We start from the raw sequence: 21,764 nt of genomic DNA, 5'->3' as shown, positions 1-21,764 counted from the left end.
CCATGCATAAACGCATCAAAATATGTGATATTTTAATAATAAAAATAAAATGACCTCTGAATGTTGGTTAAACAACACTGATGTATTCAATTAACTGTTTAGTTCTTCAAATATTTTCTTTAACAATATGGCTTTACTGTTTTTAATGGGTTATAATATGAAAAAATTAAGATATGGTATATATAGTAAATACAAAATATTAAAATGAAAAAAATAGGCAGTATACAGTATATACTGTACTTTTTGTAACACACTAGTGTTACATCACATATATTGCAAAACATTACTGAAGTTTCACCACTAGATGGTAGCAAACACCTACTACAGCTTAAGGCTTTCTCTTCTAGTGCAAGTGTTAAAAATGCCTGAATATAATTTAGTGCAATGTTGTTGTACTTTTTCGGTTAGAAATAAATAAATACAGTTGAGGTCAAGAGTTTACAGAATCAGCAAAATGTTAATTATTGTACCAAAATAAAAGTGATCATACAGAATGCATGTTATTTTTTATTTCGTACTGACATGAAAAAGATATTTCACATAAGACATTTACATATAGTCCACAAGAAAAAAAATAATAGTTACATTTATAAAAATTACCTAATTCAAAAGTTTACATAGCCTTGAATCTTAATACTCTGTTGTTACCTGAATGATCCACAGCTGTTTTTTAGTGATAGTTGTAGTAGTTCATAGTTGAAATGCCTGCTGTTCTTTAGAAAAATCCTTCAGGTCCCACAAATTATTTGTTTTTTCAGCATTTCTGTGTATTTGAACCCTTTCCAACAATGACTGTATGATTTTGATATCAATCTTTTCACACTTGAGGACAACTGAGGGACTCAACATGCAACTAGCTTCTGAAGGGCAGTACAAAATGAATATATATATATATATATATATATTAAGGCAAACTAAGAAAAATGTACACATCTTCATTCTGTTCAAAAGTTTACACCCTTGGCTCTTAATGCATCGTTTTTCATTCTGGAGCATCAGTGAGCGTTTGAACCTTCTCTAATAGTTGCATATGAGTCCCTCAGTTGTCCTCAGTGTGAAAAGATGGATCTCAAAATCATACAGTCATTGTTGGAAAGGGTTCAAATACACAAAAATGCTGAAAACCAAAGAATTTGTGAGACCTAAAGGATTTTTAAATAAAAAATAAGATGTAAGTAAGGTTTTGACTTCAACTGTAGATAGATAGATAGATAGATAGATAGATAGATAGATAGATAGATAGATAGATAGATAGATAGATAGATAGATAGATAGATAGATTGATAGATAGATAGATAGATAGATAGATAGATAGATAGATAGATAGATAGATAGATAGATAGATAGATAGATAGATAGATAGATAGATAGATAGATAGATAGATAGGCCTAGATAGATAGATAGATAGATAGATAGATAGATAGATAGATAGATAGATAGATAGATAGATAGATAGATAGATACTAAATGATTATTATTATAATTATTTATATGTGAACTGTTTTGTTGATTTTATAGCAACACTAAAAGACGCTGACTTAATCCATGAACTTTGTGAGTCTGGATGTTTGTGCTGTGAGTGGGCACATAAAGCTGTGTGGGAAGCCCTTTGCAGACTGCTGAACAAGGTGACCTCCGCTCTCTCTCACAGACAGACAGGTGGCCACTAGAGGACGTGATGCTGAATTTATCATGTCTGCGTTGCTATGAGACCGCTGAGAGCTGAGAGGTGGACTCATTTCGTAATGTCAGGTAATAGCACAAGGCTGGGCGAGATTACAATCATGCTGACTCATAGATGATACGAATCCTTGAAAACCATTTTACTTGTGCGTAGATAAACACAGGATGTAGTTCTGTGTGTTCTGATTTATCTTTATAGAAAGTACATTTTAAATTGCTTTGTGGACAGCGTGTAGCTAGTCATAAGCATTTTTTTTCCAAGTCAGGATTTATCAAGTCTTATGCTTAAAAATAAACGTTTGAAAATAGCAAAATGGTTGTTAAAGGTAATACAGCCCATATATATATATATATAATTTTTTTTTTTTTTTTTTTTTCCACATACTTTATTTACATACATCAACTACTTGTATGTTGCTGACTACAGTGGCGGAAAAGCACGAATAGTTCCGAGGTACTCAAGCTCCGCCCCTTTTCGAGTTCGTCGCCAGCCGATCCACACAAACGGGTTAGAAAGCGCGAGAGAGAGCGAGCCAGGAGTGAATGTTTACCACTCGCTCTGTGGAATCTATCAGGAGTCGAAACTTTAGTCAGGGTTTACTGCATTAATTTCACCCGAAAAGCGCTTTAAAATTGCAACCGCTCAAAATAATCACCTCAAAGGATATATCAGCGGCTGGATCGACTGAATGAAACCATGAGGAATAAAAAACACGGCGGTTGTCGCGATCTAAACTAACGTGACTATCGATCCAACAGAGCCAAGCTTTTGAAAACGCCGAGCCAGGTACTTCGGCGCAGACTTTCAACGGTCGTTTTTTTCCTGCGGGTTTACCTGTGCTTACGTGGCACTTTTTTGACCTGGAGACTTATTGTCAAAAATCTCGTTTTTAGGTTTTTTATCCACTTCTATCGTGGCGATGCGATGTATTTTCAGAGGTTTAGTAAGTTGCGTGGCTGGGACTAGTTTACTTGCGCTGGGCAGCCAATCAGCGGAATAACACTCACTGTTTTTGCGTTAATTTATCATTTTTTGCCTTATTCACACGGTAGCCTTCAAAAAATAGCTTCGTACCCCACCCTTCAGATACTGACAGCGGGTTTCGAGGCGAGCTTTCATTAGGAGGATAAGTGTCACCGCTACGCGTGTGTTTTTGGGGTGGTAAAATGGATGCGGGAATGGAGAAGGAGTGCAGCGCTTTGGGAGGGCTCTTCCAAATCATCATGAACGACATGAAGGTGAGTCCCTCTCAAATTGAAATAACACCCGATGCTTTGATTTCCCCCCAGCGTCATGGGTGGGTTTGGAGTCTGTCTGTAGAAAGCCTCAGAATAAGTTATTTTCCAGCTGTTTTGGAGGGTTGGCAACAGTTCTGTGGTTGGCCGGCTGCTGATAGATGTGAATCCAGCCGCCCTGTGATGTGCGTCCCCTTCAAATCACCATTTACGTCTGTGTAGGCTGATCATCTTGGATATATAAGTGCATTTACTAGTTAGAAAGACTGTAAACATTTAGGTTAGGTGTAAAATAGTACAAATATGAGGTTATTACGTCTTCCACGTTGAAAGGCACTTCAAAGGGATTGCTGTCACACTAACATTAAACTAGCATGCTATTAAAATGGCTAATTTGACATGCACCACAGTACTCTTTAAACTACCTTGGAGCTTGGAGTACTATCAATTACAGAAAAAATGGTACAACCATGTTTTGTTTTGAAGTACCATGAAGGTACAGTGGGCCATGAATATTAGTACCATGATATATGTGACCCTGAACCACAAAACCAGTCATAAGGATCACACATTATCTACACATAATAAATAAGCTTTCCATTGATGTATGATTTGTCAAGATAGGACAATATTTGGCTAAGATACAACTATTTGAAAATCTGCAATCTGAGAGCGCAAAAAATCAAAATACTGATAAAATCACCTTTAAAGTTGTCCAAATAAAGTTATGCATAATACTAATCAAAAATTAAGTTTTAATATATTTATGGTAGGAAATTTATAAAGTTTCTTCATGGATCATGATCTTTACTTAATATCCTAATGATTTTTGGTATGAAAGAAAAATAGATAATTTTGACCCATACAGTGTATTGTTGGCTATTTCTACAAATATACCCATGCTACTTATGGCTGGTTTTGTGTTCCAGGGTCACATATGTGTGTGTATACAATATCACAATGTCCAAAAACCATGGTATTATCATAGCACCATTACCAAAAAACATTTTACCATAATATCCTGTTGCAGTGGCGTTACCAGAAACATCAAGGACACTGTTGTATTTATCCAGAATAAAATTGCAATAAGGCTAGGATTCATGGCATATAAATATAATATTCATTCGATTCAGCACTATAGTATATATGAAAGTGTTGTGATGTTACTCGTCCTAGTTTATAAAAGCAGCCAGTCTGTCTAAAATGTGTCAGCTCAGTTTGTCATCTGTCAGGAGTTCTAGTTAACAGTCTCAGCACACGCGGTGTTAAGTTATGTCCTGCTGTCTATCAGCAGTGTTTGTGACCCTGTAATTGCTGTAACTGTATAAACACTTGTGAGGAACATTGTCGAAAATGGAATGGTGGCTTTTTAACGTATTGTAAACCTAAAACGTAAAATACTCTATCAGTTGTTCATTATAACCCCAATTGTTTGCTTAAGTGAATATGTGTTGTAATGCAGGTGTGCGTAAGTGCGCACAGGTGAGCAGGAAATTTTTAACACGCGTCACATCCTGTTGTAAACATGGCTCACTATGTGACTCAGGCTTTTTTCATTGTAATAAAATCTAGACGTTAAGGCTCAATTTACAAGTATGCACTTAGTATACAAGTCAAAGCATTGTTTTTTTCTGTCCTGAAAGGTTTCTGTTATGACACCTCATTTGTTTATGCATCATGGTTATTTTTATGTGGTGTATTGTATTTCAGATGCACAGTAAATCATTGTGTGTACATGTGTTCCCAAAAATGATTTTGACATGTCAGCCATGCTACAAAATATGGTAATTAAAATATAATAATAAAAAAAAATCACACTTAAATTGTAACAAATTATATTTTTATGTAAAACAACCACATATTTGTTCAAATACATATCGGGTCATGGTATATTTGAAACATGTGGGTTGTTGCCTGGTTGGCGTTTAAAGGTTTGCATTCATGATGATGCATTTCCATGTTTTTGTTTGTGCTCAGTTGAGGTATATTCTGAGTTTCATGAGCAAATGAATGGACCAGCAGTTTTTGGCAGTGTCTAGCTATCCATTTGTATGCGTGCTGTTAATGTGGAAATAGGCCACTTGACTCACAGGAAGGGGGAAGTGTGCAGGATATCCCCATGATCGTGTGTGTGTGTGCGTGCGTGAATTTGCGTGCATGTAAAGTTATGATTCACAGAAAAAACAGCTGCAGGGCAAAGGCTACATTTTGACCTGTTAGAACTCAATAAATGGCGCCAACCTTAGTGCGCACTGCTGTCCAAGTGCATACAGCAGAGAAGTGATTTTAGTGAATGTTTGGATTATCTTCTAGATGTAAAGGTTTAGTTCAGCCGTAAAAAACTTTGTCATTATGTACTCACCCTCATGTGGGTTCATGACAGTAGTTTTATTTTAAAGGTCATATCTTATTTCAAACTGGGATGGTTACTTTCCTTAGTGTGCTTTGCAATCATGCACTCAGTGTAAGCTCTTAATCAAACAATACAAAGTGCATAGCTTTAAAGGGACAGTTCACCCAGAAATGAAAATTTGATGTTTATCTGCTTACCCCCAGGGCATCCAAGATGTAGATGACTTTGTTTCTTCAGTAGAACACAAACGAAGATTTTTAACTCAAACCGTTGCAGTCTGTCAGACATATAATGGCAGTCAATGGTTACCAAATCTTTAAGAGTAAAAAAAACATACACAGACAAAACCAGTTTAAACCCTGCGGCTCATGACAATACATTGAGGTCTTGAGACACATAACGATCGGTCTGTGCAAGAAACTGAACAGTATTTATATCATTATTTACCTTTTTGGGTGAACTATCCCTTTAATACTATTACCTAAATAAGCAAGACTAAAATGTGTCCCAAATGACGCACTATACACTAGGGCTGCACGATTAATCGCACGATGTTGTGAGGCGCGTTTAGTCAATGAAGCCGGTACTTTGAATAGTAGTAAATCTCCATCACGTGCGTTCAGCACATGCGTTCAGTGTTGGGCAATTAATACACAGAGGCGTAAATCACTGACAAGCTGCGATTTTGAGCGCGATTTGGCGTAGCTTGTCAGTGATTTACGTCTCTGTGTATTAATTGCTGCTCCAGCTGAACGCACGTGATGGGGATTTACTAATAATCAAAGTACCGGCTTCATTGACTAAACGCGCCATTGTGCGATTAATCGTGCAGCCCTACTATACACTATGCACTTATACACGTACATGTACTTATGGGCTCAACAATGTAGTGTATGAATTATATAAGGTTATTTAATCATTCATACATGGATATGCCACACTTAGTTTTTTCTGTATTTTAAGTGCATCATCATGGTATTTAAAGTGCACTTTAAATTTTTGGAATTTTCAGTGTGAACACACTATTTACAAAATTTATACTACAAACTAGGGATGGCTCGATACCACAATTTTGACTTCGGTACGATACTAGGATCTAATACCTTGGTATCGATACCAAATCGATACCATAGGTAAAAAAAAAAAAAGGAAACAGGCAAATATAGGTGAATTGAAAACTCTATGAACAACTGTGCAAAGAAATTGTTACTAAAAAAATAATAAAAACTACAATTTTGATTTTAGAAGAAACAAAACTGAAGAGATCTAATTAAAATAAAGTAATCTCTTAATATATGTGACCCTGGACCACAAAACCAGTCTTAAGTCGCTGGGGTATATTTGTAGCAATAGCCAAAAATACATTGTATGGGTCAAAATTAAAGATTTTTTTTTAATGCCAAAAATCGTTAGGAAATTAAGTAAAGATCATGTTCCATGAAGATTTTTTGTAAAATTCCTACTATAAATATATCAAAATGTATTTTTTTATTAGTAATATGCATTGTTAAGAACTTAATTTGGAGAACTTTAAAGGTGTTTTTCTCAGTATTTTGATTTTTTTGCATCCTCAGATTCCAGATTTCCAAATAGTTGTATCTCGGCCAAATATTGTCCTATCCTAACAAACCATACATCAATAGAAAGCTTATTTATTCAGCTTTCATATGATATATACACCTCAGTTTTGTAAAATGTAACCTTATGACTGGTTTTGTGGTCCAGGGTCACATTTTTTTCAGTCTTTATCACAAAGAAAATGTGAATGCAACCAGAATGCAACAACAACAACAACAAAAAACCCAACAGAGTAGAGGATACAGGTTGGATTGTGATTTTGGGACTGAATAAAATGGGTTCACATATACATATTTTTTCAGTCTTCGTTTTTTTGCTAGCTCCTTTGACCGCTGCAGAGCGCGTTTCATCTGTGTGATCCATTGCCGTTTGTCTGTTATCACGCTTGCCGGTTTTACGCCAGTTTGCGGAACACTGCCGCATAGTGGTGAAAATCGGAACAGCGGATGAAATACCGAACTGAGCAAACTTTTGATATTGTACCGTTTAAAAAAAATAAATACCGGTATTTTCACAGTACCGGTATACCGCACATCCCTACTACAAACCATTATAGAATAGTGCGTAAGTACACGATTTGGGATGCAGCTTAAGTAGCTATTCCTACATTCCAGATGTTAGGTATTTGGATATATACTTTTATACTAGTCAGTATTCGCACTGCGTTATTTTGGATGGATCTAATGTCTGTATGCACCCTCACCTCATACATTATACTCGTGTTGCACCTATTTTCCACAAAGTTCAAGAGTAATGCATGTAAAGTGCCTTGCTAGCTGCTGCATACTTATGTAAAATGTCACTTATACTGACAGCCCTCAATGTAAGCGTAGGCTGTGAACTCCAAAAGTGCAAAGATAAACTGTAGTCGGAGACAAATGTCACTGGTCAGAAATAAAGTTAGGCTGGCAAGGTAAAAGTTGTTTCTTCTAAGAATTTGATGATTTACTTGCAAAAATGTTATGTTTTTTCAGAAATAATACATAATGGCTACATAAACGTTTATGAATACATAGTTTAGTAGTGAGGGATGTGAGTGTGGTTATCTTGGACCTTTATGGACTTTTTTTTTTCCGCTTAGCTTGACGTTTATGGATTGAAGCAAGTGTTTTCTGGAATGCACATTACTTAATTTTTCCTTTCACACCATTGAGAATTTTTTTTTAATTCCAGACCACATGATTCTGCTTTTCAGTCAACATCAAGTGTTACAGCTCCTCTCCTTCAGTTAGTTACTGTTAATTTAGGAACAAGATTTTAAAGAAAATGTATTATAAATGTATTAATTTGTTTCTGTGTTTTCCAAAACAGTAGTGCAACAATTGCATGTAAACAAAGGGATCGTTCACTCAAAAATTTAATTATTTACACACCCTAATGTAGTTTCAAACCTGTATAATTAGGGCTGTCATGAAACTTCATCTGATGATTAATTATAAAAAATATAATATTAAATAAAATATTTTAGTTCTGAACTCACTTTTACAGTAACAGTTGTTTAAATATGCCCTTATTTTGTATCATATAACTTATATAAAATATCTTTAAATGAAAACAGAATTAACACTTTTGGTTGAACTGACCTTTGAATAATATAACGCAAGACAAAGATTCCTTTGCCCTCTACAATGTGATCTTTACTGGACCGGTGTGTTTGTAGGTATCATTGGACACCTCCATTTATTTGGAGAGAAGGATAGCACAACAGAATTCCATCCCCACCTGCGAAAATACTGTGAAAGATTGGTTTCTATCATAATACACAGACTCGGGCAGAGAGATGTGTCTTAGTAGGGTTCATGAGGTCTCAATAAGCTAGACAGGGAATGAGAGGACAACAGGTAACTTGAGAGTTTCCCCCTTCTGTTGCACTGTTTGCAGTATGTATTTTAGATGGCTGAACTGGAATCAGATTACTGTCTACAGATTGTATTTATTGTGGTTGTATTTACCCTGATGCCGAGACACTACCTATAGTATGTTAACACTGTTTTTGCCTTGACATTTGATAGAAGATCTGGAATAAAAATAGGCGAAAAATGCTACACAAAATAATTTTTTGGAGGATAAAGTACTACATGAACTAGCATTTTATTGTATATTCCTACAACTGTAAAGTTGGAAGCAAGATTTTAAATAATATGCAATTAAAATATATTTTAATTCTAAAACTTATAAATAATAAAAGCCCTATGATTTCTGCGTGGAAAATGTGGGCGGAATCCAATCATTAAAATGGAATTTACAGTATAACGCGGAATGTCACGGAATTTGCCAGATTTTGGATGAGTAAATCAAAAGTAGGTCAGTAAACTTTAATCATAATGTGATATAGACTAGTGTCTGTGAGTATTAAACAGCAAAACTACTATTTAAAAATGAATCCTGCATGTTCTGCATGTCTCTGAGTGAATGAATGGTGCAGATGCACATTTTGCTTACTACACATAATGAAGCACACATGACATTTTCAGCCTCTGCTGCCTCAGTATTTCAGTACATGAACACATAAACATAACTTATCGAGCATTTTACCATTTCTTTTGAGAAAAACGTTCATATCAAATACAAACAGATCCTTAAATGTCTCACATCATCCTGTCAAAATAAAGAAACTGTGACAGAAATATATATTTCTTTATGTAATAATAGTACTACTTCTACTAATAAAATCATCATTACAAACAATATTTTTGAAGAAAATATTTACCAGAAAATTGTAAATACACAACACAGTATTTCTGAAAAATAAGCAAATGTATAAAATAATAATACATATATTTTTAAAATGAAATCAATGAATTAGAAATGCCTTTGATTTATTAAAAATGTATGCTAAAAATGTATGCTAAATTGTTTTTATTTAGTCATTAGTTTTATTTAGTGATTTAGTCAGCTGAAAATTGAAACAGATTTCATAGGACCCTAGGCTGGTAAGCCTGGTGCAGATTCCATTTTATTTCACTATTTTTTTTTAGTTGATGTAAATAGCAAGTGGCCTAAATAAGCATAGTCATTTATATGGGGCGTTGCACTGGACAAAAGTAAAGCCAAATGTTTGCAGTTTCACTTGCATTGTCTTGAATGGTGACATATTGCAAATAGTAAGCTAATTAGCAGTAAAATCCACCCAAAACTCCACTTGACCTTGTTTCATATACTTCAGACATGAATGACTATGGACTGTGGAGATATGCAGTGTTATTTGTGATTCCAGGTTTTGCCTGGCAGACGATAAAACGGCTGAAAAATCCTTTAGATTTACATCTGAATTGACTTAAGCCATATTTAGTAACCATAACGTCATAGCAAGCAGTGATTTGCAGCCATTTCGTGGCCCTCCCCCTCAAGCACCCGGCGTTTAGTCCTGCTGGACACTGATCATTAAAAGGCCTCAACACTTTTCGTTGACATCAGCCATGCTGCTGGAGATGTATTGGAGAAACTAATGATTTCTGTCCTCCCTGTTTGGGATGACGCCAGTCTAGAGCTGAGGAGCTGCCTGCCTGTGCACATTCCTGCTTCAGGACATCCCCCTTCCCCCTCTTCACCATCCCACAATCCCTCCGTCTGTCATGTGTAAAAACTACATGTACCATGCACAGGCCTGCCTGTGAATCACTTCTGAGACGCAACCTGTTTAAGACATGGCCGGACACTCGTACGTCTGGTACACATGCATGTACACATACTGGATACACCCTTTCTGCCAGCTAAAGCAGACACACCCTCGTATGCACGCACAGGTGCCTATTACAGACATGCAAAGCTTGTGCTAATGAGAGACTTGATGACTCAGGCAGTTTGGAGTGCTTTATGATATTCAGTAGTGGTTAACCCATTTGGGTTTTTCAGTGGCTGATTACGATATGTTAAAGAGTAGGGTGGCTTATCGGAGTATTGGACACTTAAAGGAGTAGTTCACTTTCAGAACACAAATTTACAGATAATGTAATGTCTGTCTTTCTTCAGTCGTAAAGAAATTGTTTTTTGAGGAAAACATTTCAGGATTTATCTCCATATAATGGATATGTATGGTGCCCCCAAGTTTGAACTTTCAAAATGCAGTTTAAACACAGCTTCAAAGGGCTCTAAATGATCCCAGCCGAGAAAGAAGGGTCTTATCTAGTGAAACAATTGGTTATTTTTGAAACAAATTGACAATTTATATACTTTTGAAACTGCATTTTGGAAGTTCAAACTTGGGGGCACCATAAATATCCATTATATGGAGAGAAATCCTGAAATGTTTTCCTCAGAAATATAATTTTTTTTTTCGACTAAAGAAAGAAAGACATGAACATCTTGAATGACAAGGGGGTGAGTACATCATCTGTAAATATTTGTTCTAGAAGTGAACTAATCCTTTAAGTAACACTTAAAAGGGTCTGAATATCACTGAGAGAATATCAAAGCAAAATTTTCACACTACTAACTTCACTTATCTGAGACAGTTCTGCAAAAACGTAACCAACTGGTGTCAGTGATTTTAAAGGAATAGTTCATTGACTCACCCTTAGGCCGTTCAAGATGACTTTCTTCCTTTAAAGGGATAGTTCACACAAAATTGAAAATTCTGTTATTAATTACTCACCCTCATGTTGTCCCAAACCCATAAGACCTTTGTTCATCTTTGGAACACAAATAAGACACTTTTGATAAAATCCAAGAGCTTTCTGACCCTGCATAGACTGCAACGCAACTGAAATGTTCCCAGGCCCAGAAAAGTAAAACAAAAAGAAAACAAAAATAACTGATGCCAGTTTCAGTTGCATTGCTGTCTATGCAGGGTCAGAAAGCTCTCAGATTTCATCCAAAATATCTTAATTTGTGTTTCAAAAATGAACGAAGGGTGGAACAAGATGATTTTCTTTTGTCTTTGGTGATTCATAAAATGCAAGTCAGTGGGTTCCATAACTTTGAAAGACAGAAAAGCAGGTAGAGGAAGCACAAAATTAATACCTGTGACTTTTGGTGATATATTGAGGTCTTGTGAAGAGATACAATTGGTCTGTGCGAAAAGCTGAACATTACTGACATGTTGTATTATGCAACTTTGAGCATACTCTGTTTGCCTGAGGCTGTGGATAATGGTTAATAATGTTGAGAAAAACATTCAGTTTCTTGCAGAGGTTGATCATTTTGCTTCGTAAGACTTCAATACTGGGTGAACTGTTCTTTTAAATGGATGTATGAAGTCTGTTGTCAAAAAGCCAATGATTATGTTCATGTAATGGCTAATACAGGTATGAATTTGGATAGCGTTTCATTTTGACATTAGTTGGCGAGGAAGTCTGTAGTGTAATAGTGGTAGGACCTCCATTACAGGAGAGCGTTCTTCAAGAATAATTGTTTTTAGCATGTAGTGCTATAATTTCAAGTTAGAAACAACTAAAAGTCACATTTTATTGATGCAAATAGACAACATTTTATGCAGAAAGCTCACTTAAGGATTTGTTCACTAAGATTTTACCTGAAAATGTATTAGAATTTTATCATATGTAAATGTTAAAAATCTAGTCATTTTAAATGTTCTATCTTACTTTTTGTTTGGTTTTCATTTTCAGAGTATTTCTGTAACTCTTATATTTTTGTAGCTGTTTTTGTTTATTTCTTATAATGTCTTCCAATAATCTTATTTACTCTTTGGAAAATCACTTTTTACAGTGTAGTTTGTAAACCCAATGGTGTAATACATTTTTAATTGCAAACACTTTTAGCATGACTCAGTATGTATACAGTCATATATACATTACAGTCATGCAAAAATAGCTGAAATGTACACTTATTTGAATATTTATGATAATGCTAATATTTAGAATGATTAATTATTTATTTTATAGTATTTTTATACATTCACTTATCCAGTTACTCTTCTGTCCATTATCCATATGATGATATAGATGAAACACGTAGTCAGGTTTTGCAGATACATTACAGTTATTTTCTATTTTCGTCACAGCTGATGTGTTTTTGTGGGATCGCCTTTTATAGCTCAGTATGTGGATCATTAGGGTGCTGTTGATTTACAGTCTCCCTTGAGTCCTTATGTTTAAAAAAAAAAAAAACATTTATTATTAATCAAAGAAACCGTCTGCGAGGGACGCCATTTTTATAGTTGAAAGTCAGTGGTTGATCCTCATCGCCGCCTTTGCCCGGCGTACTATACATGTGTCTGTTGATACTGTATGTCACTTGATACAGTGGACCAACAGGTTTTCTGTCCTCTCCTCGTCCTCCGCTCTCTGTGTCACCACCTCTTTACCACAGCAACAGGCAAAGATGAGAAGGATCGAAGACAGGAACTGATAATATATTTCTTTCATGCGGTTGAAAGCAAAGCTCTGGGGGGTTATTTCACAGGAGTGGTCCTCTTCTGAGAGCTGAGGGAGAAAGAACTAAGAGTTTGAAAAGGAAATGGTTCGCAGGACAGATTTGGTAGGAGGGATCTTGTGGGTGGATCATCCTTTCAAGTTTCTGACAGACTCAGGAAAGCCCTGGAGGCGTGTGTACAAATCATGGTCACTAGTTTCCTATGAGATGCATACTTGGTGATAACCTTATGTGCTGTAATTATTGCCACCGGAAGGAGCTAGTAAAATTTAGGCTGCGCCCCAATTTGCATGCATACGCTATACACTACACTAAAAGTGCTTTGCTGGTGATAAGAATGGTTTTGAGTGTGTAAGACATTGACCTAGACCTAAATGGTCATAAAATTGTGTCTGTATTGCGTTTATATTGCGTGTGTTTGCATTATCTTTATTTATTACATTTATTTAGTATTGGCAACAATTTGAAGGTATATCACATATGTACCCAAGATTAATATACATACTTTTTATAGTGGCTAAAAAAGTACTTTTTTAAAATATATTGGAAGTAATACTTTATCTATATATATTTTTAATACTAGTGAAATATGCAGTCTGTCCTGGTAAATAAAGACTTAATAAATAAATAAATGGTTTATGTAATACATTTCAGCTACTCAATTCGCAATACTATTTAACAAAAAAAAAAACATTTAAAAGAAAATAAGATTTTTTTGGTTCAGTTTGTGTACATTAAATCAGTGAAATGATCTTAAAATTTATGTCAGGTACATTTTCAGCATTATTACTCCAGCCCTTAGTGTCACTTGATCTTTCTTGGTCTTAAAATAATTCTAATATGTTGATTTGATGCTCAAGAAACATTGCTGTTGAAAACAGTTGAGCTGCTTCATATTTTTGTGGAAACTAAATGTTTTTGCTGTCAGTTTTGATCAATTTAATGTGTCATTGCTGAATAAATAAATTATTTTCTGTATTGTACATACTAGGGTTGGGAATCGAAAATCGATTCCGATTCTGGAATCGGATACTTAAGATAAAGAATCGGATACTTGTTATAAAATAAAAATTTCGATTCCTCTTATCGATTCCTAGGTGCATTTTTTTCATCTAGCGATCTGCCAGGACCTTCCGCGCATGCAACCTGCCAGGACCTTACGTGGTAATGTAAACATCCCTCCCATGGATCGCGGTAAGCGTTTAAAAGTGTGTCTACGCTTTGTAAAAAGCGAAGACAAATCTACCGCTGCACGCAAACTTCATCTTAGAGATCTTCAAGGGTCCTGTGCCCGCCCGCTCCAGAAGGAATATATGTTATTTCGTTCCGCAAAAGCCCACATAAAAGTAACTTCTACCCCCGCGGGAAGACAGGTATCTACTTCATCTCTTGGCTGCATGAAACAAACCCTCCCGGTAATGTAAAGGCAAAGATGACCAGAGTAATAGTAACGAATTTGATTGAAGTCGCGCGAGCCTAATGTATTCATTCTTGTAAATCGGAGTCGTACATTAGGCACGCATAAGTCCGCTGGTGATTCACAAACTATTCATGCTTTCGGGACTCTGATCCATAGTATTTTTGCGTGAAATTTCGAAATATTCGCATAGTTTTCAAAATAAATGTCCTGTGAGTTTTTTATAATGAATGCTTACCCATAGAGGTGGATCTTGTAAGGGTCAGTGGTGTTTATGCACATATGAGCACCAGCATAAACAGATTTACTATGTATTTACTGTATTTTTAATTTATATGTTTATTTTATAATAAATACAAACAGTAGATATTCAGTCACTTAAGAAAGAGTACTCTGAAGTTGTGAAGAATTTCTGAATTAAATAATTTAGGTGCTTTAAATCTGTATATGTATATTCAAAAATAAACACCTTTAGAGGAAATGTCAGGCATAGGGGGGCCTTGCAAAATTGACCCAAGAAGAAGGGAGCCCTGATATAAAAAAGGTTGAGAACCCCTGTAATAAAATAATATGTTGCAAGCTAGCACTGAAAATAAACATGTTTGATATATTAATGTTTGGCTTTTTTTTTTTTTTTAACTAAACTGGAATCGAAACTGGGAATCGAAAAGAATCGGAATCGATAAGTGGAATCGGAATCGGAATCGAAATCGATAAAATTCAAACGATACCCAACCCTAGTACATACTATCATATCTACTGGGTTTTTGTCTTCTGTCATCACTTTTAAATTCAGTTCTGGAGGAGCCGTTACTGATCATGTGCTTTAATTACTGAGAGATCTTGTTGACGCCCGCAAGACGGTAGACTGTAAACCATGTCAGGGCAATTACATTTTATGGCGTCCTTACAAAGCATTTCCAAGGATGTGTATTTTTAGTGATTAGCTGGAAGATTTGATATATTTAGAGGGAATGAAATGCACACAATCATGCAGATTTTATTCTTTAGTGTCAATACACTTCTGAAACAGGAACTACAGTCTGATTTGAATAAAGTCCACCCCAAAATAATGATCCTGTTTGTCACTGCATTAAAATGCAGTGTTGGAGAACCATTTTTAGTAGTTTGCTTAGTTGCAAGAAGGAAGCTAACTACATTAAAGGCATTTCATGTTACATAATTGTATAATATAATATAATTTTATAGTATAATATGACGCATTACGATAAATTAAATTAATCAATCTTGGGCCGACATGTAGCAGTATTTCACAGTGTCTTTTCATTTTGAACCCTGTCTTTGTCACTGGCTTCACTGGATTCAAATCAAATAAATTGAAACATCATGTGGCAGTGCATTCTTTCTAACTGCTGGAGTATTTATATGTGTCCTACTTGCGAAAACATATCAGTCAGCATTTTATGAGATTTTTCGTAAGCGGGATCAGCTGTTACTGATACTCTTATTGCAAACAGAATTAGCTTGATTTGGATTAGATTTAATAAACATTGCGGCAAAAAACAGTCTTAGTCATACTATGATTACTTATCAGATGAAACCAAAAGGCATTCTGATTCATAGTCTGTGATGCTGTGAATTGACAACTTGTCGAGTGACTGTGTGATTAAACATTGGGAAATGTTGTAACTGGTTTGTGTGACATTCAGCTGAACGATACGTTCTTTACCTCTTTCAATTTGTAGTTATGCAATTAATCTAGTAATTAAAAGTTGGATTTGTCACACAACCAGATAATCAGCAAAGTTGTTGGATGTTACGACCTGCTATAATTGCTGCATTATTCATTGTTGCTTCTTGTTTGTCCAAGTCAGCTAGTAAATACAATTGCCTTGTGTGTTTTTGGTGTAAACACAATGTTGTTTCATCTCAGCATTGTGTATTAGGGATTTCAATAAACCTGTAACTCTAAATATTAAATTTCGACACTCATTCACGTCTTATGGAATTATGCGATGTAGTCGATAATTACAAATTTAATTTTCAGCAGATAAATATTGATGATGAACGCCAGCTGAGCTATGAGTAAAGTGTAATGATTTACTATGGTTTGCCCTGACTAACCCTCTCTTCTTCTCTCTCATTGTTTGTTTTATAGGCGAGTTATCCTGCCTGGGAGGACTTTGTCACCAAAGGGGCTAAGCTACAATCTCAGTTAAGGTAAGAACAGGCCTCCTGCGTTACACGCTTCCTTCAATAGGGAGTAATTATGATAATCTTGTTTCGAAAGCAGGAAATGTGCTTGATTATTACATCATTCAGGAAGGATTTGTCATCCAGTGTACGAGAAGAGCTAATTTGAGAAAAATGTCTTTCAAAAAGGCAGTGAAAAGACCGTGATGAAGAAAGAAGAGGAATTCATGATAAAGAAAATAATTTATAAGTAGAGAAATTTAAATGCAGACAGGAAGGGTGCCATGTTTAGTTTGACACAAATGAAAATGAGGATGTATAGTTCATTCAATGGGTTGTTCTGTGTTAGAGTCAACATAATGTGGCATTTGCAAGCTCTTGTGCTTCCATGATGTGATGTATTTCTGAGTGAATAGTTAAGGCGAGAGACACTGCAGGTGAATAGGGTAAAAAGAATTAAAGGGATAGTTCACCCAAAAATGAAAATTTGATGTTTATCTGCTTACCCCCAATGCATCCAAGATGTAGGTTACTTTGTTTCCTCAGAAAAACACAAACGAAGATTTTTAACGAAAACCGGTGCAGTCTGCCAGCCTTATCATGGAAGTGGATGGGCACCAGACCTTTAAAAGTAAACAAAAACATGCACAGACAAATCCAAATTACACCCTGCGACTCGTGATGATACATTGATGTCTTAAGACACGAAACGATCGGTTTTTGTGAGAAACTGAACAGTATTTATATAATTTTTTACCTTTGATACACAGCCACGTCCATCTGTCATGAGCACGAGTTTGGCATCAGTCACGTCACATGAGCACGCGCTCTAGCGTAGAATACGCAAACGCCGTAAGGGGAAATCAGTGAAAAGTCCCGGATGAGTTTGCGCAAACTAATGTAATCTTTTAGCTTTAAATCGGTTTAAACAATCAGGATACGCGCAAGTAATAACCATTTTGAATAGCCGCTATATCCACAATCTCTGTGCTCTGTGTAAACAATGAGTGTCGTATACATGCAACAGATCGCTTACGGCGTTTGCGTATTCTACGCCAGAAGCGCGTGCACATGTGACGTGACTGTGACAAACTCGTGCTCAGGAGAGATGGACGTGGCTGTGTATCAAAGGTAAAAAATGATATAAATACTGTTCAGTTTCTCACAAAAACCGATCGTTTCGTGTCTTAGGACATCAATGTATCATCACGAGCCGCAGGGTGTAATTTGGATTTGTCTGTGCATGTTTTTGTTTACTTTTAAAGGTCTGGTGCCCATCCACTTCCATGATAAGGCTGGCAGACTGCACCGGTTTTCGTTAAAAATATTCGTTTGTGTTTTTCTGAGGAAACAAAGTAACCTACATCTTGGATGCATTGGGGGTAAGCAGATAAACATCAAATTTTCATTTTTGGGTGAACTATCCCTTTAACTTCTAGTTGTTACCTTACTTTACCCAGTTGATTGATTACATTGATAATTGTAAACGTTTTTGTATTACAAGTTTTCTAAAATGTTAGGTTTAAATATGCAAATTAGTTATTATAGAATGAAAAATGCGCTTATTAGCATATATTTCTAGTAGGGCTGGGCGATTCTTTTGATTTTTTTTTATTAATTCGAATTTACGTTTTAAGACGATTTAATTTTTTATTAAATCGAGGTATCGCGATTTTTTTTAATAAAAATATTAGATACATTGTAATTGCACCAATGGCAGAATAATTAAGAGGCAATATTGTCCGACCACATGATGGCGCGCCTAACTAACCGCTGTATTCAGAACGGAAAACAAATAACGCGTTCTGGTAAAATAACGCGAGTCACTAAGTGGACATGATTAGCTTGCTAGCAAGTTAGCCTGTTATATTACATACAATTTCACTTATCACATAAACAGAGTAGAGAGATGATTGAAGACAATAGCGAATTATTTGCATATCGAGTGCGACCAGCATATTTGTATTTGCGCTGAGTGGAGCTTCAAAGGTTTCTATGTGTACATTGACTAATGTATCTCAAGTGTAGAGAGAGTGTAAATAAGAGACTGAATGGGCAGTAGCTTCGTTTATTATAATAGAGCTTTGTGATATTGCGAACTAAGGTGAGTGTCAGCTTTTATTCATTTTTAAGGGAGTTTGTAAACGAGATGTTGATTTATTATAACAGTTAAATAAACAAGAAGTTATTATTAAGTGACTTACATTGTCTGACTATAACACTATTGCCTGATTTTGCTCTATTTTGTCGTCAAAAGTAGTCTGAAACAAGTCACAGCTGAGCCGCAGCGCATCTCCACTCAAACACAGCGGTGTTTCGTTTATGAATGAACGTGCGTTTTTAAACGAATCTAGTGAAATATTCAATTTCCTGTTCATTAAGAGTCACTTGCTTTATTCTTGAATGAACCATCCGTTCAAACGAATCAAATGAATATGATTCTGTAATTAAATCAGTGTCTTACCACCACCTGCTGGCAGATCGTTTCAGTTATTTAAATCATTTAATATTTCTGTGTTCAAAATGGTATATTTTTGTATGCGATATAAGTCCAAGAGAAAAGCATGGAAATGTATATTTTCCTCCCGTCTCATATTTATTTGTCTTACAAACATTTACTGTGTCTGGTATGATAAGAATGGGGTCTGGTGCACTGATGCAGTTGCAATGTATACTGCAAAATATATGGTGCCCATATATATTGTGGAAAAGCTGGGGTTTCTTTACATGCTAAAAGTAGTAGGGGGGGAAAAATCGTTTAAATCGGATTTTTTGTGAAAAAAATCTGGGATTTTATTTTTAGGCCATATCGCCCAGCCCTAATTTCTAGTACACAAATCTAAACACTGGATGAAGTCAGTTTCAATATTCTTGTTTAATTTTTTTTTTTTGACATATTAGTCAAATGTTTTTACAAAGGGAATTTTGGTTATCTCATTTTGTCATGCCATAATTCAGAAAACACAATTTTTTTTACAATTTTCAAGCAAATTATATATGAACAAATCCCTCTGTAAAAACCTTCAGGATATAGACAGGAATAAAAATGTAGTTTGGTGTGTGTAAGTGCCAGTGAAGTGGAGATTAATGGCTCAGTGTAGAAGAAAAAACTCATCTTGACAAACCGGCCTTTAAAAATATGTATTTTAATTGAAATCTATTAACACAAATAGATAAAGTGCTATAAAAGAAACACTTAACAGTGTCTTTTGGATATTTTCTTTCCACTAGTCTGAAAAAACACTTGCCCAAATACCAAAAAGCCCCAAATCTCGAACTGCAGCTTTTTGCCTGCAGTGTCTCCCCTTAAAACGAAATGGAACAGGATTTTATCCTTCATGAATTGAATGGATATTAAATCACAATCTATGTTTTTTGTCCAATGTTTTGTTGACTGAATGATACGCAAAAGTACAACATACTGAACAGACGTACATCTTTCCTTGTGTTTTTTTGCACCAGATTAAATATGGCATCTGTCCTGACTAAGGTGCCAACCAGTTTGGTACTCCAAAGGCCCCATTATACAGTAGTCATCATTTGAAGTGGATCAAAGAAAGTTCATCAAAGTTGTCCAAAGACAAGAATGGATATTGGTTTTGGTTGTAGGACAACTTTGATGAACGCTTTTGATCCAAAATCTTCAAATGTTGACTACTGTACACCTTGCAAAGTACTTTATCGTTCTTTATTTAAAAAGGTTTTTGATCCAGTTTGATCTATCGTCTTGCTTGAAGTGTATCGGGGCCATAAATCAATACAATACAAGGCTTATCATAGAAAGAATAGATAATTTAGGGTAGCTGTTGATCCCATTTTTACAGTGCGTCCCCTCTGCCTGACCTCTCTGTTCTGTCCCTGGAGAGTAAACAGGCTAATGACCCTCCCAAAGGTCCACTCCATTCCTACAGATAAACATCAAACACGCTCCACTCACACACACAATTACCTCTGCCAGCTCCGCCGTCTGGACTGCCAAGAGCTGATCATGGTCTGTTTTGTAAAATTCCTCATGACTTTGGCCATTGCTAGCGTTTTTGTAAACAAAGTGTTGGGTAATGTTTACCCGTTGCTGTATATCATGGTACTTCTAGCTGATCATCATCACAGTACATGCAAATATAGATACTAGACTAGCTGGTTTGGGAATGATGGCTGGCATTAGCATTTACATCCGCCAGTTGTGTTTAAGGTGTAGTTGTACTGACTTAAAGTTTTTTTTTAATGTTTTTTTTGAGATTTGCAGATAATTGTTATCCATTTTAAAATGGATTTCATGCGGACAAAGACTTGGATACACCTATTCTAAGATGAACTGGTTTATAATTACAGAATTAAAGTTAATTTTCATAATTTCACTTGGCCGCACACATTACATTTCTGTATCACTTTGCCACACAATTTCAGTTATTTTAAAGGTCCTTACAGCCCAAAACAGCAAAATAACCACGATACTGGCCAAACAAATAAATACAGTAAACAATAGGATAATTTATATACGTAAAGCACATACTCCATTTCCACCACTATCTCTCCCTTACAGACGCACACACATACAGTTTGCACACACGTTAACAACTTAAAAGCTACATACCAAGCGAGATAACAGCGTGGTCTCGAAGAAAAGGAGCTTAAAGTTTAACTATTAGTAGAGACGATGCTGCCAATCACTTTTGAGAGACGCACAGATTTGAGAGAGGTAATTCACAAGCTTAATCTCTCTCTCCCTTTCTCTTGCCGTCTGTCTTGCTGTCTGTCTGTCTGTCGGTCTGTCTAAACTTCATTATTAACTGCATTAGTTTGTAGGGATGCACGATATGGAATTTTTTTTTACCGATAGCCGATAATTAAGTCCTTCTTGTGGCCGATGCCGATACCGATAACCAATACATTCATATTTTTATATGATAATTTTGTGCACCCAGGAGAAAACAAAATCGAATAAACTAATAAACATATAAACTAATAAAATGTATATTATATATCTGGGTCTAACAATCATAGCAAAC

At 35.6% G+C, this 21,764-nt stretch overlaps 1 protein-coding gene across 3 annotated transcripts in view; it reads left to right on the top strand.

Moving 5' to 3' along the window:
- Positions 1 to 2,206: 2,206 nt before the first annotated feature.
- The window catches only part of LOC141347008 (protein MTSS 1-like), a 75,676-nt gene continuing 56,118 nt past the window's right edge, over positions 2,207 to 21,764 (top strand). For all 3 annotated transcript variants that reach the window (XM_073851977.1, XM_073851976.1, XM_073851975.1), the window contains exons 1-2: positions 2,207 to 2,923; positions 16,721 to 16,782. In XM_073851977.1, coding sequence (XP_073708078.1) covers positions 2,852 to 2,923; positions 16,721 to 16,782 — 134 coding nt within the window. In that variant the 5' untranslated portion in view covers positions 2,207 to 2,851. The remainder of the gene's footprint in view (positions 2,924 to 16,720; positions 16,783 to 21,764) is intronic.

Source organism: Garra rufa, chromosome 12 (assembly GCF_049309525.1).
Source record: "Garra rufa chromosome 12, GarRuf1.0, whole genome shotgun sequence".
Taxonomy (NCBI): Eukaryota; Metazoa; Chordata; class Actinopteri; order Cypriniformes; family Cyprinidae; genus Garra; species Garra rufa.
Note: the sequence above shows the minus strand (reverse complement) of the source record. Positions and strands in the feature narration are given on the sequence as shown.